The 23,438-nt window shown below is 51.2% G+C and overlaps 2 protein-coding genes across 4 annotated transcripts in view; both read left to right on the top strand.

Moving 5' to 3' along the window:
- Positions 1–15,635, top strand: part of ASTL (astacin like metalloendopeptidase) — a 36,603-nt gene extending 20,968 nt beyond the window's left edge. For 2 of the 3 annotated variants that reach the window (XM_043502988.1, XM_043502987.1), the window contains 4 exons: positions 641–769; positions 1,643–1,770; positions 2,109–2,262; positions 15,624–15,635. In XM_043502988.1, the coding sequence (XP_043358923.1) occupies positions 641–769; positions 1,643–1,770; positions 2,109–2,252 (401 nt within the window). In that variant the 3' untranslated portion in view covers positions 2,253–2,262; positions 15,624–15,635. Of the gene's footprint in view, positions 1–640; positions 770–1,642; positions 1,771–2,108; positions 2,266–15,623 lie in introns of those variants that run through there. The other variant, XM_038385035.2, reaches the window with a different exon arrangement.
- Positions 6,400–23,438, top strand: part of NUDCD3 (NudC domain containing 3) — a 56,547-nt gene continuing 39,508 nt past the window's right edge. The window contains exons 1-2 of the mRNA XM_038384866.2: positions 6,400–6,766; positions 12,191–12,498. Of these exons, the coding sequence (XP_038240794.1) occupies positions 6,569–6,766; positions 12,191–12,498 (506 nt within the window). The 5' untranslated portion in view covers positions 6,400–6,568. The remainder of the gene's footprint in view (positions 6,767–12,190; positions 12,499–23,438) is intronic.

Raw genomic sequence — 23,438 nt, 5'->3', positions numbered from 1 at the left:
GAGGAGAAGGGACTCTGACAAAACCCTAGAGTCGAGTAACCCAACTATCCACTGACTCCCATTTGGAGGAAGGAAGTCTGAATGAGACCACACATTAGAAAGCAAGGTGTGGCGTCTAACTCCTGAGACTTTCCCAGTGGGCTCCTGGCAAAACCAGCAAAGATCGGTGACAAGCAGAGTTGGTATTCCAATTCTAAGTTCTGAAGCATTTCATGCATCCTAAAGAAATGCAAGGCATGAGCCATCCCCTAAACTTTCTTTGCAGGTCACTTAATAGCTAAAACTTGGGAGCAAGCAGCACTAATGTAGACAGACTCCACGGGTGTTCTCCATTCTATTTGGAGAGAGATTCCATAGTATCCATATACTCAGCCCACCACAAGCCAGGAACTAGACACCTGAAAGCCTAACCCTAAAGCCATTTGGAGGAGGATGCAAATTGTCACTTCTATGTTACAAAACCTTTAATCCCATACTTGGCTGAATTACCAGCTCTCCCATGTACCTTGTTCAATCTTGCATACATGCACTTACACCTGACCTGTCTGCTTGCTACCATGATGGGAAGAAATTCCCTGAACAGGGGAGGGGCAATCGGGAAGGATTACTACATTTGATTCAACTTGTCATCTTCCACCAGGCGGTTACATCTCCCTGAAGTCCCCTTCTGCCAGGCAAACCACAGGACACAAGACTTCTCTAATCAGCCCCATCCTGCATAGGATTGGATGCATCCACTTCTGGTACAGCCCACTGGGCTCTGCCATGGGTAAGCTTGGCCTTGTGCCTCTGACCAGGCTCAAGAAAATGGAAGACTGACTAAATACACCGGCAGCTCGGTCTTAATAAGCATGTGCTCTACAGCCTCCTGGCAATACCAATACTGGCTGAGGGCTCCCAGCTGGGGAAAGGAGGTGGGGCAGGACTGGCCCCTGAATTCTGAGCACAGCACTGCATGGCTTTGTCTGGAGCTGTAACCCCCAAGTAACAGATGCTTCCCATATTAGGCCTTTGGAAAAGCTCCCCCAGAGGCCTAAGGTTGTCTAGATCAGTGGTTTTCAAACCGAGTCAGGACCCCAAAGTAGGTTTTTTAAAATGGGGTTGCCAGGGCTGGCATTAGACTTGCTGGGGCCCACAGCCGAAGCCTGAGCCCTACCGCCTGGGGTCAAAGCCCAAGGGCTGCAGCCTGCGGAGGGGGCTCAGACTTCAGCTTCAACCTTGGGTGGCAGGGATCAGGTTACAGGCCCCCCACCCAGGGCTGAAGCTTTGGCCTCTCCCCCCTTCCCGGAGTCGTGTAGTAATCTTGGATGGGGGTCACAGTGCAATGAAGTTTGAGAACCCCTGGCCTAGGTGATCTAAGGAGCCACCATGTATCCCATGCACCTGATGGCTTCAGTGTTAGCGCATGGTATGTCTAGTGGTGACCATTAATACTAGCAAAACGTGCTCACTTTATGCCTGAGCTACAACATGGTGGAAGTGACTATTCCCATGAACCAAAGTAGCCCGTAACTCTCATCTGCAGGGGGCTTTAGGGAGGGGACAGGGACCATGTTTGGTTTGTGTTACTGGCCTTTATCCAAGTTTATATCCTAATATAATTTGGATTATATATGGTGCTAATTGCTTGAATTCTCACCAGGCACAATAAACATCTATATCAAGTTAGCAGATGCCCCTGAGTGGCACAGAATCTGGTCTGCTGAGGGGCAGCAGGGCACAGACTGGCATCAAGTAGGTGTGGAGGCCTCTGAGTCACAGAAGCTGCAGGTGAGAGCCCCTCTGGGTTGGTCTTAAGTCTCAGCTATTCTATTTCCCTCTATCTCTGGGTGAGGAGGGAGGAAACAGTGTGCTGGTGATCAGGAGGCTCTTCAGGATGATGCTTGGTAGCTCTAAGGGGGAAAGGCTGTGCCCAGAGTAGACTTGGAGACAGGCAGCAGTTCTCTCCATAGAGCCTTCCCCTTCCCACCTGTGCATTACCTACAGATCCCCAGCAGAGAAGGCTGCAGGAACTAGGTATGTGCCATAAACTGCAAGACTTTCTGCTGTTGGCACTCATGGATCCCAACTCAAAGCCACGATCTAGTGACATCTCTCTCCTCCTGTAGGTTATGGTGGAAGGCGTCATTGGCCCAGACGCAGGAAGTGATGTTGGCATTGATGACCTGTCAGTCTGTGTGGCAGAGTGTCAGAGAGGCTGTGATGAGCTGATTGCTTTATACAAAAAGGGAAATGAGCAACAAACTAAATAAAGCTTTTAAAGTGCAAAATGGTCCAGAGTCTTTCATGGGACTAGACTGATCAACTTGTGCTGGCCTGTGGGACATCTGCCCCTTGGAGAGGTCGGTGTGCTGATGCTTGAGTGTCTGACAGCTGGGTAGGTGGCCCTTGGAGGAAGGCAGCTGGGCTCTTAGACCAGGGGAGGTGGCTGTATCTCCTCCGCCCTTGGGGAAGCACTGAGGGGGGGCTGGACTCTTTGCTGGCATAGGGAGCAATTAGACCTGGTTCAGCTTTCCATTTCACCCTTTTCACAAAAAGGGCCTTTTCAAACACACACTACAGCAGGGGAAATCTTCCTCTTGCTAAAAACTTTTCCATTTTCAAACAGGTGGGTGAAAATCCACACACTACTCAAACTCTACTTTGAGGGAACTTCCCAGGGGGGAGATTAACTGGACTCTTGCCCAGCTCTAGAGCGGTCTCTGAGAGCATGGGCAGCTAGCCTAGCTTCGGGACAGTAATGTTGGAGTAGGACCTGTCGGAGGCTCGTCTCTGCTCAGAGCAGTGAAATAGCAAATACTCCCACCCCCCTGAAGGCCCAGCTCGTAGCCCTCTGCCATTGTTCAAGTTTGGTACTTTGTTTTGCCACTGTTCAAGGTACCAGACTTGAGCTCTGGCTGTTTAATTGCAGTGTAGATATTTGGGCTTGAGCTGAAGCCTAGACTCCAGGAGCCTGGGAGCAGGAGGGTTCTAGGACTCAGGCTCCAGCCCAAACCTGAACATCTACACCACAATTAAACAGCCCATAAGCCTGAGTCAGTTGATGGGTCAGCCATAGGTTTTTAAGTTCAGTATAGACATAAGCCAGTGGTTTTTACACTGGGTAACTCAGAATTTTGTTAGACTTGTAAACCAGGGGCTCTCAAGCTGGGAGTCGGGACCCCTCAGGGGGTTGAGGTTATTACATGAGGGGTTGTGAGCTATCAACCTCCACCCCAAATCCCACTTTGCCTGCAGCATTTATAATGGTGTTAAATATATATGATGTTTTTAATTTGAGGGCAGGTCACACTCAGAGGTTTGCTATGTGAAAGGGGTCACCAGTGTAAAAAAGCTTGAGCTACTGTTGTAAACATACTTATTGACCAACTTCTGATCTTGCATACACCAGTATAAATCTGGAATAAATGCAGCCAGATCCAGACTTATTCCAGTTTGACACTAGGATAAGTCAGGTGAGAATCTGGCTCACTTGCTTCTTCCCCCACAGTATTGAGGAAACGTGCATCCTGCACCAAGGGGGATGGGCTCATAGTCCCTCCACTTCCTCTGGTACCTGCCAAGGTTCCCTTTATCTCAGTGGCACAGGTGTAGCAGGCTCCCTTACAAGGTCAGATCTTTCCATGCAGGAGATGGGGAAGCTCCCTAAAAGTGGGGGAGGGCACACTGGTGCCCAAACTGTGGCCCTGCCCCACCACCACCTCTTCCCCTCTGAGGCCCTGCCCCTGCTCACTCCTCTCCCTCCCCTCATCACTTGCCTTTACAGCAGGTAAAGAGGGAGGGTGTATCCCTCCCACTTCTAAAAGCACTGGGGCCATGGCCTTCTAGCCCCCTCTGTTCTGGCACTCCTGCTTCAGGGCCCATGTCCACAAAGACAAAAATGTTCAAAACAAGGTGCCTTAAATCCATGAGAATGGCCATGCTGGGTCAGAGCAGGGGTCCATCTACCCCAGTGTCTTGTCTTCCAACCGTGCCAGATGCTTCAGAGGGAATGAACAGAACAGGATCCACCCCGCTCATTTCCAGTCCCAGCTTCTGGCAGTCGGGTTTAGGGACAACCAGAGCATGGGGTTGTAGACCTGATCATCTTGTCTAATAGTCATTGATGGACCTGTCCTCCATGAACATATCTAACTTTTTTTAACTCAAGTATACGTTTGGCCTTCACAGCTTCCCCTGGCAACAAGTTCCACAGTTTGACTGTGAATTATGTGAAGATGTGCTTAGGTTTGTTTTAATCCTAAAGCAGGGAGCCCAATTACACAGGAACCCAAACCCTAGGGAGGGGAGCCCTACCCACAGCTAACCCTAACTCCAACTCACCATCCACTAGGAACCTGAACCCGAACTCCCAAGGGACCTACCCATAGGTACCCTAACCATAAGGTGGTGAGCTGTACCTAGAAGAGCCACCTCTTCTGCACATGCACCTCCTCTCTTCCCCCCCCCAACCAGGGGCAGGCAAAGATGGGCCAGTAGCCAGCCACTTCTAGGAGCAATGTGGGGCCACCAGCCACAGCATGCAGGCAGCCTGCCTGAGCCCTGCTGCACCACCAGCTGGGACTCAGGGGCAGGTTGTCAGATTTGTCCTGCATATTGGGGGCCCAGTGTCACTGCACAGGATCACAGTGTTGCCTCCATTATAGCTAAGCCAACTCCTCCTTGCCTTAACGATCTGGGGGCAGCCCAGGAGGCTAGATAAAGCCAACGGGTTGGGGTCTTAGCAGGATCCTGAGCAGAACCGCAGGGTAGGTGTGGCTGGGTGGGAACCAGCCCAGCTGTTGGAGGTACCCCTAGTGAAGCTGCAGGAGGGAGATGTAGAGTATGGGGAGACCCAGTGAAAGAGAAAGGTCTTGTAGCTGAACAGTGTGGAATCCCCCCTCGTTGGGGATTTTTGTTTAAGTTAACACTGAGATGAATGGGGAAGTTCCTATCTCTGTGTCTTGGGAAGAGCCGTGCTATGTAAAAAGAAGCCATTGCTACTCCAGTGCTCCCTTTCACCTTCAACCCTGCTGCCCCCATAGGAGTAGAGCTCAAGCCTGCGTCTTGACTGTAGGGCTTCGTATAGCATGAGTAGTGTTCCCCCAGGGTCCCCGCCCTGTGGCAAGCCCAGCAGAATTTTGTGGGCAAATAAATAGAAAGGGGGAAACATGAAGTTTCAAAGGCATGTCCCACCAACAAAGCCGTTCTGAGTTCTCATTTCTATAGACATCGTTTTGTTTGAGTCAACACATGCAGGGACAGAAATGTGGTAGGAGACGTGCATCAGTGTTACTGTTTCAGGCTCTCTGCAGACTTGGGCACAGGCTGCCCCAGATTGGGGAGGGCTCCTGGAGGCAGACTAGTCTGGGATGGGATGAGAAATGACCCCTAGAGAATGAGTGTGAAGCTGGGAGGCAGGTGTGATTGGGAGAAACTGGGGGCACACAGGGCCAGCCCCCTCCCAACACCCAACCCTCTGGTCCAGCTCCCCCCAATGCCCTGCTCCCAACACCCCAGTCCAGCCCCCTCCCAAAACCCTGCATCCAGCCCCCCAACACCACACCTCAACCCTCTGGTCCAGCCCCCCCAATGCCCTGCCCCCAACCGCCCCCAGTCCAGCCCCCCAACACCCCAGTCCAGCCCCCTCCCAAAACACTGCATCCAGCCCCCCAACACTGCACCTCAATCCTCTGGTCCAGCCCCCCCAATGCCCTGCCCCCAACTGCCCCCAGTCCAGCCCCCCAACACCCCAGTCCAGCCCCCTCCCAAAACCCTGCATCCAGCCCCCCAACACCGCACCTCAACCCTGTGGTCCAGCCCCCCCATGCCCTGCCCCCAACCCCCCCAGTCCAGCCCCCCAACACCCCAGTCCAGCCCCCTCCCAAAACCCTGCATCCAGCCCCCCAACACCGCACCTCAATCCTCTGGTCCAGCCCCCCCCATGCCCTGCCCCCAACCCCCCCAGTCCAGCCCCCCAACACCCCAGTCCAGCCCCCTCCCCAAACCCTGCATCCAGCCCCCCAACACCGCACCTCAACTCTCTGGTCCAGCCCCCCCAATGCCCTGCCCCCAACCCCTGCATCCAGACCCCAACCCCCATGGTCCAGCCCCCTCCCAAGGCCCCGCCCCCAATTCCCTAACCCAGGCCGATGGTGGCCCCCCGGCTCCATCCACCTGGCCCCCCACCCCTAACCCTGCAGGCCACCCCCCCCCTTACGCCCCGCCCCCACCCCCGGGAGAGAGCCGGGCAGGGAACCCCGCCCCTCACACCGTGACGCCGGCTCTCAAGATGGCGTCCAAATCCGTCACGCGCTGTTGCGACGCTCTAGCTCGCCGTCGCCATCTCTATGGTCAGCGGGCTTGCCTCTATGGCAACGGCCCCTCCTTGACGGCAGCGGGTGCCGGCCGGAGCGCTTAGCGGGGCGGGACGAGCGGAAGTAGCCGCCGGGACCCGTCCAGGCGGGACCGGAAGCTGCGTTGCCCTGGTAGCGGAGGAGTCTGGCCCTGAGGAGCCCCCCCCTCCCGCTAGAGACTCGGCGGGGCCGAGCCCAGGCCTCGCGCGGCCCCTCCCCGAGCCCCCCCCGCCATGGACCTGGCTCCTGCCATGACCGACATGTACGACCAGGCGCTGCTGGGCATCCTGCAGCACGTGGGCAACGTCCGGGAGTTCCTCGGCGTCCTCTTCGGCTTCCTCTACCGCAAGACCGATTTCTACCGCCTCCTGCTGCGGCCCGACGACCGGCTGGGCTTCCCGCCCGGGGTGGCGCAGACCATGGCCCTCCAGGTAACCCGGGGCCTCCGGCCGGCCCCGGCGCCGCGCAGCCGTGGTCCCGGGTGCCCTGCAGGCGGGCGGCGTCTCGAGCCTCCCGGCTGTCAGGGGAGCCGTTCGCACGGGGCGTCACCGACGTCTGCCCGAGTCTGCAGGCAGCCCGAGACAGTAGCCCGGGCAGATGCGATCTGGGCCCCGCCCGCCAGCAGCGGCGGGGGGGGGGGGGGGGGGCGAACGCTGAAACCGTCCGCTGCCACTGTACGCCCTAAAGTTAACTATTCCGCTGGTCAGCTTGGCACGAAGATCCAGCCGAAGTCCTAAATGGCCTCCCACCCCCTTTGCGAGGGCCCCAGACCCAACCGTCTCCATCCTCCAGCTTCCCCGGGGGCAACTTCGCCAGTGTAGTTCTGCCCTGTTAGTCCAGGATTAACCGAAAGGGTGGGGACGGCTTTGCATTAATGACTCTCTCTTAATCCAGAATCGGAGTGGGCCAGCATAGATCCTGGTCGGTTTCCCTCGCAGAGTATAACGCTCGTGGTTCATGGCACTGCGACCCTGAGGTCTTGTGGGGTGGACCAGGCCCTCATCAGTTGTTCTCATGATGTATAGTGGTGGTTAGTGGCATTCTTACACCCGCGTCTGAGTGGGGCCAGCTATGTTACACGAGCAGTTTGCACATGGCTAGTGACGCCCTAGCTAAGGGTAGAGTTACTATTTTTATTTATTTTGCAACCTTCTAGAAATGTTTGCCACTCCACAAGCAAATAAAGACCCAGGCCTGGCCCTGGGGAGTGTTCAGTCTGTGTGCCTTGGCACAAGTGAGCCCTATAAACACCCAAAGGGGATGGAGAGTGAAGGGAAGAGGGGAGGATGATTGTGAGGTTGATCAGTACAGAGCTGATTGTTTAATTCCTTTGTTATTTGCAGGTTACATTGTTCTCCTGTCATGTCTTAGAGGTTCCACATCAAAAATGAGGTTTCAGGAGGAATTGGAATGAGGGGAGAAAGGTGTCGGGGCATATAGGTTTGGGGGAGAAGAAACACAGGGAGGATCATGGTTGGTGCTGCTGTTGGAGCAGAGGGCACATGGAGGAGCACTTCAGAGATGTAGGCAAGGGTAGCATGATGGAAGAGGATAAGAAGTTTGAATGTGATGCACAGTTCAGTGGGGAGTCAGTGGTATGACGCATGGTGGGTGACCTCCTCAGAGAATGGGCATGAGAGGATATTGACAGCAACATTTTGCACACACTGGAGGGGATAAGGTTGGTGGTTAAAAATGCCTGACAGGGAGTGATTGCAGTAGTCAAGGCAAGAGGAGAAGTCTGAGCGATATTGACAGAGAGGAAGGGGGGAATTTGAGAGAGACTTTGGAGGGAAAAGCGTGTAGATTTGACCATAGCTTGGGTGAGAGGGAGGTGTCGAAGACCTCTCCAGGTTTCAGTGTTTGCTTTCTATTTCGAAGTCTTGCTTTTCACTCGGAGCTTCTCAGCCTTCTCATTTTGTGTTGAAACACACCCTGCTTGGTCTCAGCCTTTTGGCTCTGGGAGAAGGTTTTCTTTGGAATGCTTAAAACTCAAAAATGGCTCAATGGGAGATCCGAGTAGGGGAGATGGGGGAAGACCTGGTTGTTTTTTACAGTCTAGTTTGTTTTATCCTAAAAAACTGGTAGCTTACATTTTAAATATCAATTTTGCCGCATACATAGTCAATCAGGAGTCAATATTTACCAGTTGGTTTGAAAGGTTTGTTATTTATACAGCATTACAGAGGTGTGCTTGATGTCTTAGAAATCAGTAGTCTGTAAAAGTTCCCTCACCCAAGGCTATTCCGTTCTAAGTAAGATGGAAAGGAGTGTTGTCTAGTGGTTGGAGCAGAGGGCTAGGGGTCAAGAGATTTGGAACTGTATTCTTGGCTCTGTCAGTGACTTGCTTTGTGACCTTGAACAAGTTGATTCCCTCCCCTGTGTAAAATAGGATCTTAATTATCTACCTTACAGGCGTGTTGTGTGTCTCAGTGCATGTTTGCAAAGAATTCTGGGACTCAAAAAAGGCCCTAGAGAAGAGTCAGGTATTAAGTATTTCTTATCATAATAAAGTTTTAAGGAACTTGCAATTGCCTGCTACACATGTGCATTCATTTCCAATTAACAATTTAATGCTGAGTACTATATAGTGTTCTAGTGAGGTGCAGGGCAAGCATGCCTTATCTGGAAGTGCACGTTTGAAATAAACACAGCCCCATTTAGTATGTTGTTTATGTGAAGGCATAAATGTGCTATGCTGGCACAGACACTAATTTAAAATACCCAGGCTGCAAAGTGGCCAAGTTAGCGATGCTGTGGAAAGTTTGAAATCGCCTTGCTTTAGAGAAAGCTCTCTCTACTTGGAGCTGGGTACTCCAGAGCTGCAGTCCTGGAGACCCCATCCCTCTCTGAGCTTAGGCAAGCAGCATAGAAGTGACCTGCAGAGAGGAGCAAAAATGGATTTATGCCTTATTACTGAGTCATGATGGACAAAAAGGAAAGGAGTACTTGTGGCACCTTAGAGACTAAGTCTCTAAGGTGCCACAAGTACTCCTTTTCTTTTTGCGAATACAGACTAACACGGCTGCTACTCTGAAACCTGTCATGACGGACAAAGGAGACCTGGAAGTTATTCTGTTCCTTCTTGTTTTTAACATTGAAGTCTTGCCTTCCTTGCCTTTTGCTGGAGGACCAGAGAACTGGCGTGGGAGTTTTCTCATCCCCCAGTGGAATGGACAGGATGTTATTTTCAGGGAGAGCATTCATTCCAAGTGTTTTGCAGGAGTCTACATTAAATTGGTGTAGACAAAAATAGAGGCAAACTAAAGAGTTTTAAACAGTCCGACTAACATTCCCTTTCCCTCTCAATTGCTCAGGTTACAAGTCTCTTGTGATGTCGTAATCTCATTAGTTCTCCAGGAAAACCAGGGAAGGCAATGTCTGATATTTCTAATGTTCAAAAAGACAATTAAAAAAACCAGGTAACTCCCCTTTTTGAGTAAATAGGCAGCTTTTCAGGGCTTCATGAGGTATAAAGAAGCAGACGGAGCACATACTCACTGTTTCCTTTGCAGATCATGTTTCAATAACCAGGGACATACTGAGGGGGAGGAGCCAAGGAGCATGAAGGGACCACATAGGCAGTGGGCTTATACTAGGGTTGGTGATGGTGGGCTGCTCAAGGAGGCCGGGTGACTGTAGCTCTGTGCTTCCCTGCCCAGCAGCAGTAGTGACTCAGAGCAACTCCCTCTCTAATGCTGCTGCCTCTCTCACCACAGTAGGTGTAGAGCGGTGTCCCTGCTTTCCAGAAAATGGAGCAGAGTGCAGCTGCTGTTGCTTTTGATATAGAACTGAGGTCTGCGGAGATCTAAGGTCCCAACATCCTGCATTGCAGCTTAACATTGCATTATGGGGACCGCTGCTTTGATGGCAGAAAGGGGACAAAATCCTCAGTCCAGGGCTTATGCAACCCCCATGTGCTGCCCCTGCCAAAACAGACTGCTGGTGAGTAGCCAGAGATGGTAAGGGGAGTCATTCCAAGAATTCAGAGCTTCAGAGAAGCCCATCAACAACTGTAGCCTTAAGTTAGAGCTGACCGTGGGGCTGTCCTAACTCATGCTAGGGACTGTGCTGTCCGCAGGGGCAGCCCAGAATCCTGTGCGTGCAAAGGTGATATAAAGCCCCCTTTGCCTTCCCCCTGCTTGTGCTGCGCGACCCAAGGCACGTGCAGGATATGGTCCCTGGACTTGTAGCCTGTGACCCCGAAGGTGAGGGTGCTCGTAGACCCCATTGGAGAACTCTGCAGCCTGTACTAGCAATTAGGTAGATAAGTTGCTATGCACAAGGAACAGCCAGATGATGTGACAGACCAGTAAGTGTTACGGCCTGTTGAGGAGAGAATGTGAATCTTCTAAATGAGAAACTGTGTCCTGGTTCCCCACCGAGGAGTAGCTCAGGTCTAATGGCTGTATGAGAACAAACCACTGCACACTAGCCTAAATCTTGATTTCCCCAGAGAGAGGCCATTCTGGGCTCTGGCTTCAGTCGCTTCCAGGACATGCTGTTTCTTTCCACTAGCCACGGGCATTCAGAGCCGAGACGCTGCTCTCAATGATACTGTGCTGCAGAGCTGTTCAGAGGTGCCACCCTCCCTTCTCAGCCCAGGATTTTGGGTCCTGTCCTGATTTAAAGGGCACGGTCTGAGCCTTGTCTCTGAATGCTCTGCCTTGGGCTGGTTTGTGTTTCATGATTGAAATGCAGCTGGCCGGGTGGGTCTCTATGAATAGCACATGTGAGTCATTCCCTGGGATTCTTTTGGAGCGGCAGTGCCTGGTTTCAGGCTGTGGCTGCACTAACATGCTCTTTGCCCTAACGCTTCTCCGGAGGAGCTGCTGGTGGCAATATCACTCCTTTAGAGAGAGCTCTGCCCTTTGGACTGAGCCTGCCTGTAGCCTGGCTCCTCTGTCCAGTGTCTATTCCCAGGACTGCTGACTCCTCTAGAACTGTTGCTGTGTTACTTTTGTCAGTTTTCTGCTAGCCTGACCAGGCAACAGTACCAGCAGGTATGGATTTAAAAACAAAAGCCCAGTGAACGTTTGAACTGGGGAGTTTGGAGGGGAGGACCCAGTGTGGGGTTAGGGTAGGGGTGAGGTGATGCAACTGGAGAAGTAGCCAAGACCAAGTGGATCGGGGAGTGGCAAGATTGCACCTGAAGATGAAGATGCAGGTTGGAAGCTGCTGGCTTATCTAATCATCCCTCCTTAGGCCTCTCTTCTGATCTACCACTCCCGCAGTGGCCTCCCATTCTGTTTTACACACACACAAAGCAAACCCAACCCATTTCTATTTTAGATTAAAAAAAGAGAAAGAACCAATGTAATGTTGTTTATGTGAGAGAGAGAGAGAGAGAGAGCACAGTGTATGTGTCTCAGGGTAACTGCAGCCACTGAATGCATCCGATGAATTGAGCTGTAGCTCATGAAAGCTTATGCTCAAATAAATTTGTTAGTCTCTAAGGTGCCACAAGTACTCCTTTTCTTTTTGCGAATACAGACTAACACGGCTGCTACTCAGAAATGCAGCCACAGTGAGCTGCCTCAGAGCAATGATCCCACTGGAGGTTTCCTACTTAGGTACAGTCTGCAGAAGAATACATTTGCTTATTCCTGTGTCACCTAAAGAATCTGTCAGCTCTCACCGCTCTAGGGAGGCATGCTTTCTGTCACCTGCCTTTGTGAGCAGTTTCCTGTTAGAAGCAGTGTTATACTGAACTAGTGTGTCTTTTCCAATCTCAATTCCTCTAGTGTCAAGGTGGAAACCCTACACCACGTCTGCTTCTGAGATACACACATATTAGCTGTGGATTGATGGCTTGGCTACCTGCTTGTTTGCTTGATTGGCTTTGTCTCTTTCAGGCATTCAAGAACTTTGAACACCTGGCCCGTCAGGATGATGAGGAGAGGCGGCGGGAGCTTGTGGAGAAGTTGAGGAAAAGGGAGGAGGAAGTGGCAGCGGAGAGGACGAAAGTGCCTGCTGTGGCTCAGGAAATTGAGATCCGCTCGGCAGCAGAGCCCGTCGTCCCTGGCTCAGGTGATGGGGCAGCCGCCAGGCCTCAAGAGCCCACTGCAGCAGAGGAGACAGCTGAAGCAGTGGACAGTTCTGCAGCCTCAGAGCCACCAGGAGCAGCTGCCCCAGTGGAATCCCAGCCATCAGCATTGCCCAAGTAAGGGTTTCCTGTTACGGTACTTCCCTTGTGTTCATTGTAAGCCTAAGCAGCTCATTCTGAATAGAGTCTAGTCCTCGGTCCTAGCTCACGGTATGACAGGGTTGTGGGACGGCTGCATTTCTCCACCGTGGTGTTTAGATTCTTCCCAACAGAGAGAACACTGTGTTGTGTGGGCACAGGGCAGCCCCATCCGTAAGAGGAGGTCATGTGGATTCACAGAAGCATGGCAGAAGCCTTCAGCTTTGGTTTCCTTTGCTCCTTTCTGGGCACTTCAGTCTGTCTGCTCTCTTCTCTCCTCTAAGCAGTGGATATAGTCTGTTAGCACGTCCCTCTTCACAACACTGCAGTACAATTGTTTGCTTAGCCAGGTCGCTAGGCCTTCCTCCCCGGTGGTCACATCACACATCACATGAGACAAGGCCACAAAGCATGTTTTCTCTCAGTGTGGGATGTGGTGCTGTTTGTGCATCTCCACGGACTCTACTACTTGACTGTGTTTCAGTGCATTTGGGGAAAATCTGGGCAGCTATCCCATAATGCCTCGGGAGGTTAGGTCCCCAAGTCCCTCAGTCCGCTTTGAGCACTGGGATTTTTCAGCGGCCATGCACCAAGAGCAGACACACATGGGGCAGTGCACTCTGAGAGGTTACCACACAGACAGCGGGGAGCAGGGTGGATCAGCCAAACTAGTTAGACCAGCGCAGTTAGGGTCCAACTACACAGCAAAACAAATTACCTTGTCCCAGCCTGGGCTGCAGGCTTGGGTACACGCTAGCTGATTAATCAAGCCATATATAAAGCTGATTGTTTCACTCCTTGATATGAGCTGTAATGTCAATGGAACCAGAAGATCAAGTTGTTTTCTTTTGTTCCTTGGGGTTTCTTACTCCCCTGTGGAAGATCTCCCTGGTTCAGGCCAAGGCACGTACATTCCAGAGCAAAGCTGGAATCTCTTCATTTTTGAACTGGCCAATTTTTAAAACCTCTGTACGGATGTCTGTTACCCCTGTGTGAGTGAGGAGCATTCTGCTGGCCTGCGCTCTCCTAAAACACTGGCAAATGACTCTTTGCGAGGCTAAGTCAAAATGTCATCTCTTTCCTAGAGTGATTTTGTGGGGAGGAGCTGTGCCTATTTCAGCTGGGCTCTGCTCCAAGTAATGCCCACTTGTCACTCTGGAGGAGCTGTTCTAGAATGGTGAGTGATCTAGAAGCACAACTATTGCTGGGAATATATCAGGGCAGGTTCTTTGGATAGCTGGCTGCCCTGCCCAGCCTGTACAAACCACAAAGACTAGGGGATGTGAGGATGGCAGAGAGGGATTGGATGGTACAGGGGACAGGTGATGGCATACAAAGCATTTTGCCTCCAGATCATCCATTCAGATCTAGAGCAGATTAACAAGTGAAAGTCGTTACCAGCTGGTGGCTCTTTAACTGCCTTTGTGAAGTGAAATTCAGTGTGATATGAAGTGGGCACCTGTCCATTAATTAACAGGGCCTGTGTGGTCCTCTTTATTGACATGCTTCTAAGAGAGGCCAAGGATTGAATGGGCCACAGCGATTCTTGGCAATGTTAGGCGGGGGCAGTTTGCACTTCTGTTGCCTGGGCTGTCCCTATGATAGGGGCTGTCAATCTCCGGTATCCACTCAGCAGCACTAAATTAACTGTAAACAGCAAAGAGCATTAATGATAAGACACCAGGCTAGTGAAGTATTAAGGGCCACACATGAGTCTCTCTGGGCAAATAGTTCCGTTTGAGCCTCAAGGATGGGGATGTTCCATGTTTCTCTCTGAGGAGACAATGCCAGAAGAATGGAAGAAAAGGATTACCATAACTCTGCGTTTTTTGGCTGTTATAGTGGTGTGTGTCTGATCCTTAGTGTACCTTTCCTGTGGTTTGAGAGAGCTGCTGTATGTGTGGTGGATCCAGAACGTATAGCCTTCCCTACTCCTCCCGTTACCTTATAGTGTGTCTATTAAAACATTGTTGTTGTTGGGGTGGGAGACAAATGTCCAGCTCTGCATATCCTGGCCTTCTGCCCCATGCCCCCAACCCAGAGCACCAGACCGTCTCATTCCTATGAGTCTGGGGGTGCTAAGCGGTTTTTCAATCCCCTGGCATCCCTCAAGAGCAGAGCCACCACCCAAAGGCAGGCCAAGGGTAGTGTGGCGCTGCCAGGACTCCCAGAGATGGGGAAAGATGGTTTTCCCCCCTTGACTGTGCTTTTTCTTCCTATTTCTACCCAAGCAACAGTGTGTCTTTGGCAGGACCATCCCCACATCAGCAGATCAGAATATTGCAGGCAAAGGATTATGGGAAGTCCTTGCATTATTGTCTCCAAACGCTATCTCTCTGATAGAGAAAAGGCTACATAAGCATGAAAAGTGAAGGGCCTTGCATTGCAGTAAAGTCTCTCTCACTCGCTCCTATTCCCCCTGCCCATGCTTATTGCAGTTTGAAAAGCTGCTGTACGTGTGCTGACAGCAGTGGAGAGGAAGATTCTCCAGCACAGTGAGCTGTGTTGACTTTATCCCCTTCCAGCGTGCCATGGTTTTGCAGCAGGGCTGGCATGCCTGCAGCGAGGGAACAAGCTGAAAGGGCTGGTTGTGTTGATGAATGCCTGGAGTGACTTTCCTCTTAAGAGCTCTACATGTAGGTCTCCAGAGCCTTTTGATGCTTCAGAATAGGCAGCTGGAAGAGTGTGTCTTCGCCAGCGCAATCTAACTAGCTTGCATGCTGAGTTTATGCAGCAGCAAGTGAAAGGATGGGACAGAGCGATCCCTGGGAGCTGCAACCAAATGGTTGAGCGGATTGGTGACAGCCAGTGAGCCTTCCACCTCTAGATTTCCTGGGTACATGTGATGTATGTCAGTAATGAATGAGTCCAGTGAGAAAAGGCCATTGGAAAGAGAGAGGCTGATCAACTTGATTCTAGTGAGGAGTCTGACCCAAGACCTCTTTGATTCACATAAAAGAACCAGGTGGCCTGCCTCCTGGTTGCTAGGACAGAGGATGTGAAGCAGGAGTGCACCCTGAGGCGGCTGGGTTATTCCCATGTGGGACCAAATGCAGCAAGGATGGGAAGATTAGAAAGGAACAAGAGCTTCAGGGAAGGAGAAGGAGAACGGAAGAAAAGAATGATGTTCTTCCAGGGCTGTAGTTGTCCTGTGCATAAAAGCTTCATTCTCTCAGACTGTCAGTCTGGCACCTTTTACTAGCATGAAATTTACAAAAAAACCCGTTAGTAACGGCAGATCCCTTGAGCTTCCCGTGCAGGCCACGCAGCTGCGGCCCTGGCTAGCATGGCTAAAACTGACTTTTTCTAAAAAGACATTTGAAAAATTAAATCTCAGTGTGCAAAAAAGACCTGAATGCAAGCTACTAGCATGCAGGTTTAATTTCAGATTTATTGTGTTAATAGTCTGTGGGACTAAGATTTGACTTTGAGTTATTCTCTTGCTATAAAGACAATAGTTGCTGAGAGTAATGAGTACTTAAGGGTGGACACTTAAGTCCCCATAAACAGAAGTCCTATGAACAAATGTCTGGACTGGGGAAAATAAGCAAGACGAATTAGAAGTGATGCTAAGGGAAGGAGATTATGATGCGGTGGGCGTAGGATGCATCTTGTTATGGATGTGTGTGAGCTGATGGGTACAGTGTCTGTTGGAGATACAGAAAGAGCAGGCCCACACCTGCTTATCTGAGAGGCTTGGAATGAGCGTGCTACAGCCGGGTTCTCTGAGCAGCACTTGTTTCCAAGAGCAATTGAAGTTGTTAGCTTTAATTTCTCAAGCCCCATGGTGTGGGACCTCTGGGACAAATTCTCTCCCTGTGCAGCCTCATGATGTTGAAGACCAGTCAGGTCTCTCTTTTTGACCGCTTGATAAGTTTGTGTTCAAGGGCTGGCCCTGGAGCTGCTATCCCATATGGGACAGTCTGGTGTTTAAACAGTGTGGTTGAGCTAAGTATCCAGCAAACTGGCTGTGTTGTCTAGTGGGTGCTGTAGTTTCAGTCCCACTGGACCTGGGCTGAGTCTTCAGGGAACTCTACAGCAGAGCCAATGAATTTGTCTACAGCTCCTGGTTGGTGTGAGGTCTGCATGGCTAATGTTACTACAATGACTGAGCTTGGTTAAGCTCGGAAGGCAACTGATCGTGTAGGGCTTCTCCAGGGTTGTATTTTCCCAGGCTAATTGTGATGGGTATTGTCCTGTTTGTTAAAGAATGGCTCAAAGTGAAAAAAGCATGCAGATAGACAGCTTCTTTCAGTACAGCCTGCCCGTTCTGAGGAGCTACTCTGGGGGCGATTTCACTATATGGAAAAGTGTTGGCAGACAGGGCGTTGCAATATCTGCCTAGGAAATTCTTTTAGCAGCCTGGATCTTCAAGTCCCCTGTGGTGTGTGACTGGGAGATCCAAGAAGACGGCCTTGTCATGAGGACCTCATTCTGTGCCTGGTCCCTGTAATGGGCATCTATGGGCTACGCTTGTTGGGAAAGGAATATTCAGCTGTCTGTAGGGAAGAGTACAAGTCCTCTCAAGAGGCTGGGCTGCCGTTCTTCAGCCAGCTCTCACCCTAGAAAGCGAGGCTTTGCTGAACAACTTTGCTGCTGATGTTGCTGAGTGAGAAGGGCTACTTCAGGGCAGTCACTAAGCAGCAGTGTCTCTACAGGCCCTCTGCCAGCTAGGCTGGTTCTCCTCCTCTTTCCATATCCGGCCCTGAGCCCATTGAATTCAGTGGTTTGGACCCTTTATTGATAACCCCTCCCTACCTCCTCTCAAATTTATGCATGGCTGTGTCATTGCAGGGATCAGTAGAACTGGGTGAGGAGCCACAGATTCACTGGATAAGGGCTCTCAGGCCCAAAGTCCGCCAGGGGTGCCTGCTGCTCAAAGTGGCAGCTCAGAACTGAGAGATTCTGGGCCTGCAGATTCTATATAGGGCTGTTTTGCCGGACTGTAGCTAGTGCTGTCTGCCCCTGGGTGGCGCTGCAGTCACCCGAAAGAATGTCAAGGGCTGGAACATGCATTCAGGGCACTTGGATAATGGCTATTAATAATTTAAAGAGCAGTTCCTTCTGCACAGCCCCCCCCCCCGACAAAATTCAGCGCCACCAACCTGGTTAGTAGGAGCTTATGAATAATGCGCATCCCCAATAGCTAGCTGAATGCAAAAATGAGATAAAACAAAAATATTTTTCTCTCTCTTCTCAGGGGGGAAAAATAAGAAAAAACCAAACATGTTATTTCCCCAAACTTGAGTGCCGTGTAAATGTAGGGCATTTAGCACCCCAGCTGCATCAAGCCCCTGCAGTGGCTGGATGAACTCCTGGGGTCCTGGGCTTGCATCCCGTCGCCTCTCTTAAACTGCCTTAGTATGGTTGTGGCTTTTACGTGGCTGCAGCAGGTTTGGTTCTGCTCTCTGGATAGCGCCGAATGGGCGCTTGGCTGGAACTCTGTAGACAAGAGGCTTGGGCCAGTCACTTCGTCTCTCCGGGCCTCAGTTCCAGTGGGGGCAATAGTTGGGCCCTTCCCCGTGGCTGTGGGTATGTGAGTACGTATGTTAAAGATGGTGAGGTTCAGATACTGTGGGAATGAGGGCCAGAAAAGTACCTTGAGAGAGACTGTTATGGTGAAGGCCTCTTCAGTGCAGCTCTTACCCACACACGTATACCAGCCATTCCCAGCCCTGTTGCAAGGCAGAAGTTTCCCCGGCACTTCTGTCTGTGTCTACCCACCATTCCAGTTCACGGGGTATCTCGTGAGCACATCTCCCATCAGTTACGCTTTCCTAAAATCTCAAGCCACTTGGTACTCCCACCCGCTCCTTTTCAGTTGAGCATGGAATGACCACATCTGAGGGAACATGGGCTTTGATCGCTCTCGTGGAAATGAAGCACTTGGCTCTGCACTCCCCCTTGGCACTCCTTGCAGCAATGAGATGGGGTAGCCTGGCTGCAGCCACCTCTCATCAATCAGGATCAGGCTCCCTTGTGCCCCATGTCCTCACTTCACTGTGCTCACATGCAGCAGTGGGCAGGGCCACACCCTTAAGGGACAGGACCAGCACCATCTTAGGTTTAGTTAGTGCAGGTGACCCAGGGCACGTCCATCTCCCCAGCATGGGCTTGGTGATCCCTGGGGGACTTTGTCAGGCATATGGACGCTACCCCACCCATGATGAGGTATGTCTCCAGCTTCTGTAGAATCATAGCAGGGGAAAGGACACTTAGTCTGCAGCCATGTGGCTTGCGCAGGGTGGTGAATTCCCCCCTCCCCCTTCTTCGCAAGCCGTTCCCATCTGCTCTGAGAAGCCGTTCTCTTCATCATTCATGCTGCTTGAGCTCAGCTCCTAATTTTGAGCATCTCGCTTCTCACCCAGCCCCCTTCTTGGATTTGGCTCTGCATTCATTTGCCACATAGCATTCAAAATAGTGCCCGGCTTCCCACATGTGCCGCTGCGCAGTCTGGCCTTTGAGTTCTATTTATGCGTCTTGACTCTGGCTCTCAGCTCCTCTCCAGGAGGCTGAACTTTCAGACTGACCTAGTGCTTCATCACTATGCGGTGAGCTAGCTGCTCTTGAGAAGAATGCTTCCCAGTGTTTTCCAGGAATTAGTTAATTTCCAGAACCACACAACTGTTTGGAAAGCCATAGAGAGCCGTCAATGGCCGGAGGATGAGTGAAGCGAATGTCCTTGGGAGTCTAAATATGGTGCAGGATGGTGGGTGTCTCATCTTCCCTCTTCTGTATTCTTTCTCCGGATAGTTACACAAGAACGGCCACACTGGGTCAGACCAAAGGTCCATCTAGCCCTGTGTCCTGTCTTCTGTCAGTGGCCAATGCCAGGTGCCCCTGAGGGAATGAGCGGAACAGGGAATCATCAAGTGATCCATCCCCTGTTGCCCATTCCCAGCTTCTGGCAAACAGAGGCTAGGGACACCTAGTTCCCCCTCCCACTGCCACCTCCACACCCAGTACTTCCTCACTGGTGCCTGCAGATGGGCAGCGCCCAAGTGGGTTCTGGTCAGTTTCACGATGCTCTTGCTGAGACAGGAAATTGCTCTGTGCCAGAGCAACAGCAGGTGGGTCCTGTGAGTGTGGAAGAAGGAGTAGCAAGCGAATCTCCCTCCTGCTCCGAGCAGCAGTAGAGCCAGAGGCTCACACCGGTTCTGCTCTTGCACAGAGCATGGCACCTCTGGCCCAGCAGCCTTGTGTTAGTTCCGGGGGCTGTGCTGAATAGTGGGAGCACTGTGAATGCCATTCTCAGTGGGGAAGGGAGAAGAAGGGGAGCTTGAGTGAGACATGAGCAGGAGGGACGGGTACACAGACAGTGGAGTGGGGCGATAGGTTACCAGCAGGCACAACTCAGGGCTAAGCTTGCTGCATGGCAAATCCAGGAGCTCTATAGAGCTGCTTCATTCCATCCCACTGCTCTCCAGTAGAAGGACGGAGCAGCATCTATCAGGCTCAGTCAAATGGATGGTCGCCACCCTACAGGATCTATGGGGGATGGAAAGACCCCTTTAAAGAAGAGAAGCTTAAAAGGAGGAGATAGAAGAAGCAGAAAGTGGTTGCTGGCTGTGACTGAAGTTCAGGGGGCAGGTGGCAGTCAAGGTCTTTCAGCTTCTGCTGCAGTAGCTTGTGGGATCCGGAGCCTAGTGAAGCTCGGAAGTCAAGCCCCGACTCCCCGCAATTTGAAAGTGTTGGGAGGTGGGGTCCACGCCTTCCTCCCCCTGGCAGACTGAGAGAACCCAGAACTGAAAGAACCCAGCAAAGCTCTTCTCTGCTGCTTCTGGGGCAACCCTTGGCTCTGGCCCCGCTCTGACACGAGTCCAAGGGTAGCGAGTTAAATCTGGTTACATCTTGAGAGGTATGTGCTCTTGGGGAGGAGAGGGATGAGGGTGGTGGTGGCGGCGGCAGCCTGCATGGGCCCAGCAGGGAGAAATACCAGACTCCCACAGTGATGGTGGCAGCAGTGGGGAGAGGCCCTGAGAAAAAGGATGACCAGGGCCTCTAACTACCAGTGACGAGGGCTCCTGCACTGGCTCAACCCAGGGTGACTCCAGCCCAGCTGCTGCCTCCCTCACAGGCAGCAGGGAGTACAAGAAGCCACGGCTCTTGGTGCTCTTCCTGCATTAGCGGGACACGTGGCAAAGAAGGGAGCAAACCAGTCACTTTGGAGCCGCCGAATCTCTGCACCTGTGTGACCCAATTCTCACTCACTTCCTTTTCGTAGCTCACACGTGGCTGGAAACTTTCCAAGCCCCAGAATCAGAGCAGCAAAACAAACTGCTGGTGAGACTCCTAGTAGAAGCCATGGGAGCAGTCACGGCACCTTATTGCTTGGGAAAGGTTTTCCCAAGCAGCCTGAGAACTTGTAATGCAGTGACATGTGAATGTCAACTGCAGGTCACTGATCCAGAGCAAACCAAAACCCTGGCCCAGGGGGTTCTGCAGCAAGACATCTGTTTGCTTTAGAAAAGCCCTTGGAGCTATAGGGGAAACAAATGAAAGGATCATAGAGATTTAGAAAAGAGCTAGACCATTAGGAGTCATTATTGTCGAATGGTTAGAATGGGGACTCTTAAGTTCTGTCTCAGCTCTCCCGCTAACTCACTTTGCATATGTTACACTGCCAGTTGACATGGACTCTTGGGTTCCGACTTGGCTTTTAACTCGGGTAAGCAGCTTGAGTTCAAGCCAGTGAGGTAGCTTGGGGCTGAACTTGAGCAGCTAAAGTTAAAAGCCGAGTTGCCGTGTCTTCACTGCTATTTTAACCCACGTTAGCTAACGCAGGCTAAGAACCCACCTTTGTTTTTGCAGTGCAGACATAGCCCCTGTGATGTGGCACGTAACTTCTGTATCTGTTTCACCGTCTGTAAACCAGGGATAATGGTGTTGCCCCACAAGTGAGGCTTAATCATTGAATGTTAGGAAGGGCTTGGAGACTCTTCATTGAAAGGCAAGATAGTGCTTACTGTCCTCCAGCCAGCCAGGGCTGTGTCAAATCCCAGCTCTTAGGCACAGCCCCAGCAGGGCTTGTGATGTACTCAGTAATGCCGTTCTCAGGGCAGGTAGAGTTCACTGCTGTAACTTCCCAGTAACTAGGTGGGTAGGAACAGCGGTGACCTACAAAATCGCTCGTTGCTTTCCAACTCCCTGTCCCTAGCGAGAGGCGGAATAAAATTGAACTGAAACGTGTTAATGTGGTGAGCTCTCTCAAGAGTGAATGCTTCTATTCCTGGAGGCATCAGTGTGAAATTAACTGTTTCCAGGGCATGATGGTTTCAGTCCTGTAGAGTTTCTATGAGAGTCTAGAGTGCTTCAGCTCAGGAACAGCCTGGCCTACCCGAAGCCGAACTGATTGTCACAAGCGCTTGCAACATCAGCTGCTCTAGAAGGGAAAATTGACCCATGTGGAGAAGAACCTTTCTCCACTTCTCCCTGTGCTCTTAACAGAAGCGTTGTGGGTGCAACTACTTCACTACCACCCCAAGAGTACCAAGTGAAGTTCAAATGGCAGTCCTGAGCTGTTGCAAGGGGAGAGAAATGAAGGCAAGTTTTGCATTGACTCATTTAGGAGAGGGGTTGACCACAGCTCTTTACTATTAATTCATTTTAAAGGGGACTGGCAGTACAACAGTGCAAACAGACTGCTGCCCAGATTCCTGTGTTGAATGGCCCATTCTACTCGCTGTGGCATTGCACTGTACAGAAACCAGTTTCAGCTAATACTCATTAATTTCCCCCTCTGAAGTCCCTTTGGAATTTTGGATTCACTGATGACTCACAAATACCAGACCATTACGGTTACAATCAAAGGTATATTTCAGTGGCTCCAGCCTGACCCCAAAAGATCAAGGGCCCGCAGTCAGTACTGCAGGGCAAAGTCTTTGTCCTGTTGCATTTTCTCTTTGCACTGTTCAGGCAGCAAGTCTCCCTGTGGTATAGGAGCCCGCTATGCCAGTTCTCCTCCACCTTTCCTGTGGCCCCTGGTGCCTGGATCCTCTCTTCCCCCAGGCACCTGGTATACTGCAATGGGTGGAGAGAGGCCCTCTTCTGTGATGGTGAAGTTCTGCTCCTAGTAAAGGGTTTTTCAAAGGGGATAAACACTTGTCTCTAAGACGAGATTCCACTCTACCCTCTAGTCACCTGTGTGCCAGAGCTCTAGCTATGGTTCAGGGTGGCTTTGTAATTATGAGCCCTTCACAGCTGTTGTGAAATCATACTCGGGGCCCAATTTCCAAATGCTTTAATCGGGCATCGAAACCATGCACTTGGTTGCTGAGAGCATCACTGGAGTTTCAGTTCCCTCGTCGTGGCCTGTCACTAAGAGATTTGGGTGCCTGGCCTCAAAAACGAGGCCCTGAAACAATCAACCTCCACCCCCAAACCTATGAAATTTCTGTTGTTTCTCTTAACAAGCAAAAAAATCCCTGGAGGCAGAAGGAAGAGGTGTACCTGATTTTAATAAAACATAAGTCTCCTTCTTAAAATATCGATGCTCATCAAAATAGAGAAATTCAGTGTGGAAAATCACCAAGCAGAATTCAGACTTGTTAATGCAGTATTCAAGTGGCGGGGAAATTCAGACTAGGTCACCTTGTGTGTGGCTTAAGGGTCTACCGGTTTGAAAGGCCACATTGCCTTGGAGTTGTAGGTTTAAACCCTGTCAGGAATTGCTTGGTCCTTCATCCTTCAAGGTAGCTAAAACTGAATCCAGTGCAGTTCACTATGTGGGGGTGTCTTAAAGGAGACCTTTAAAGCCCAAGTGTGTGTGAGCTCTGTGTGATCGATAAAGATCCCAGGGGACTTTTCCTAAAAGTAGCATGTCCTGCTATCGTTGACCTAAATTTCCTAGCAGCAGTGAAACCCACTGACAACCAGGTGGAGTTTTTCTGCAAGCTGGTGGTGACACTTTAACTAGTTTA

The sequence above is a fragment of the Dermochelys coriacea genome, chromosome 26, assembly GCF_009764565.3.
Source record: "Dermochelys coriacea isolate rDerCor1 chromosome 26, rDerCor1.pri.v4, whole genome shotgun sequence".
Classification (NCBI taxonomy): domain Eukaryota; kingdom Metazoa; phylum Chordata; order Testudines; family Dermochelyidae; genus Dermochelys; species Dermochelys coriacea.
The sequence above is the reverse complement of the archived record's forward strand: the minus strand, read 5'-3'. Positions and strand labels throughout refer to the sequence as shown.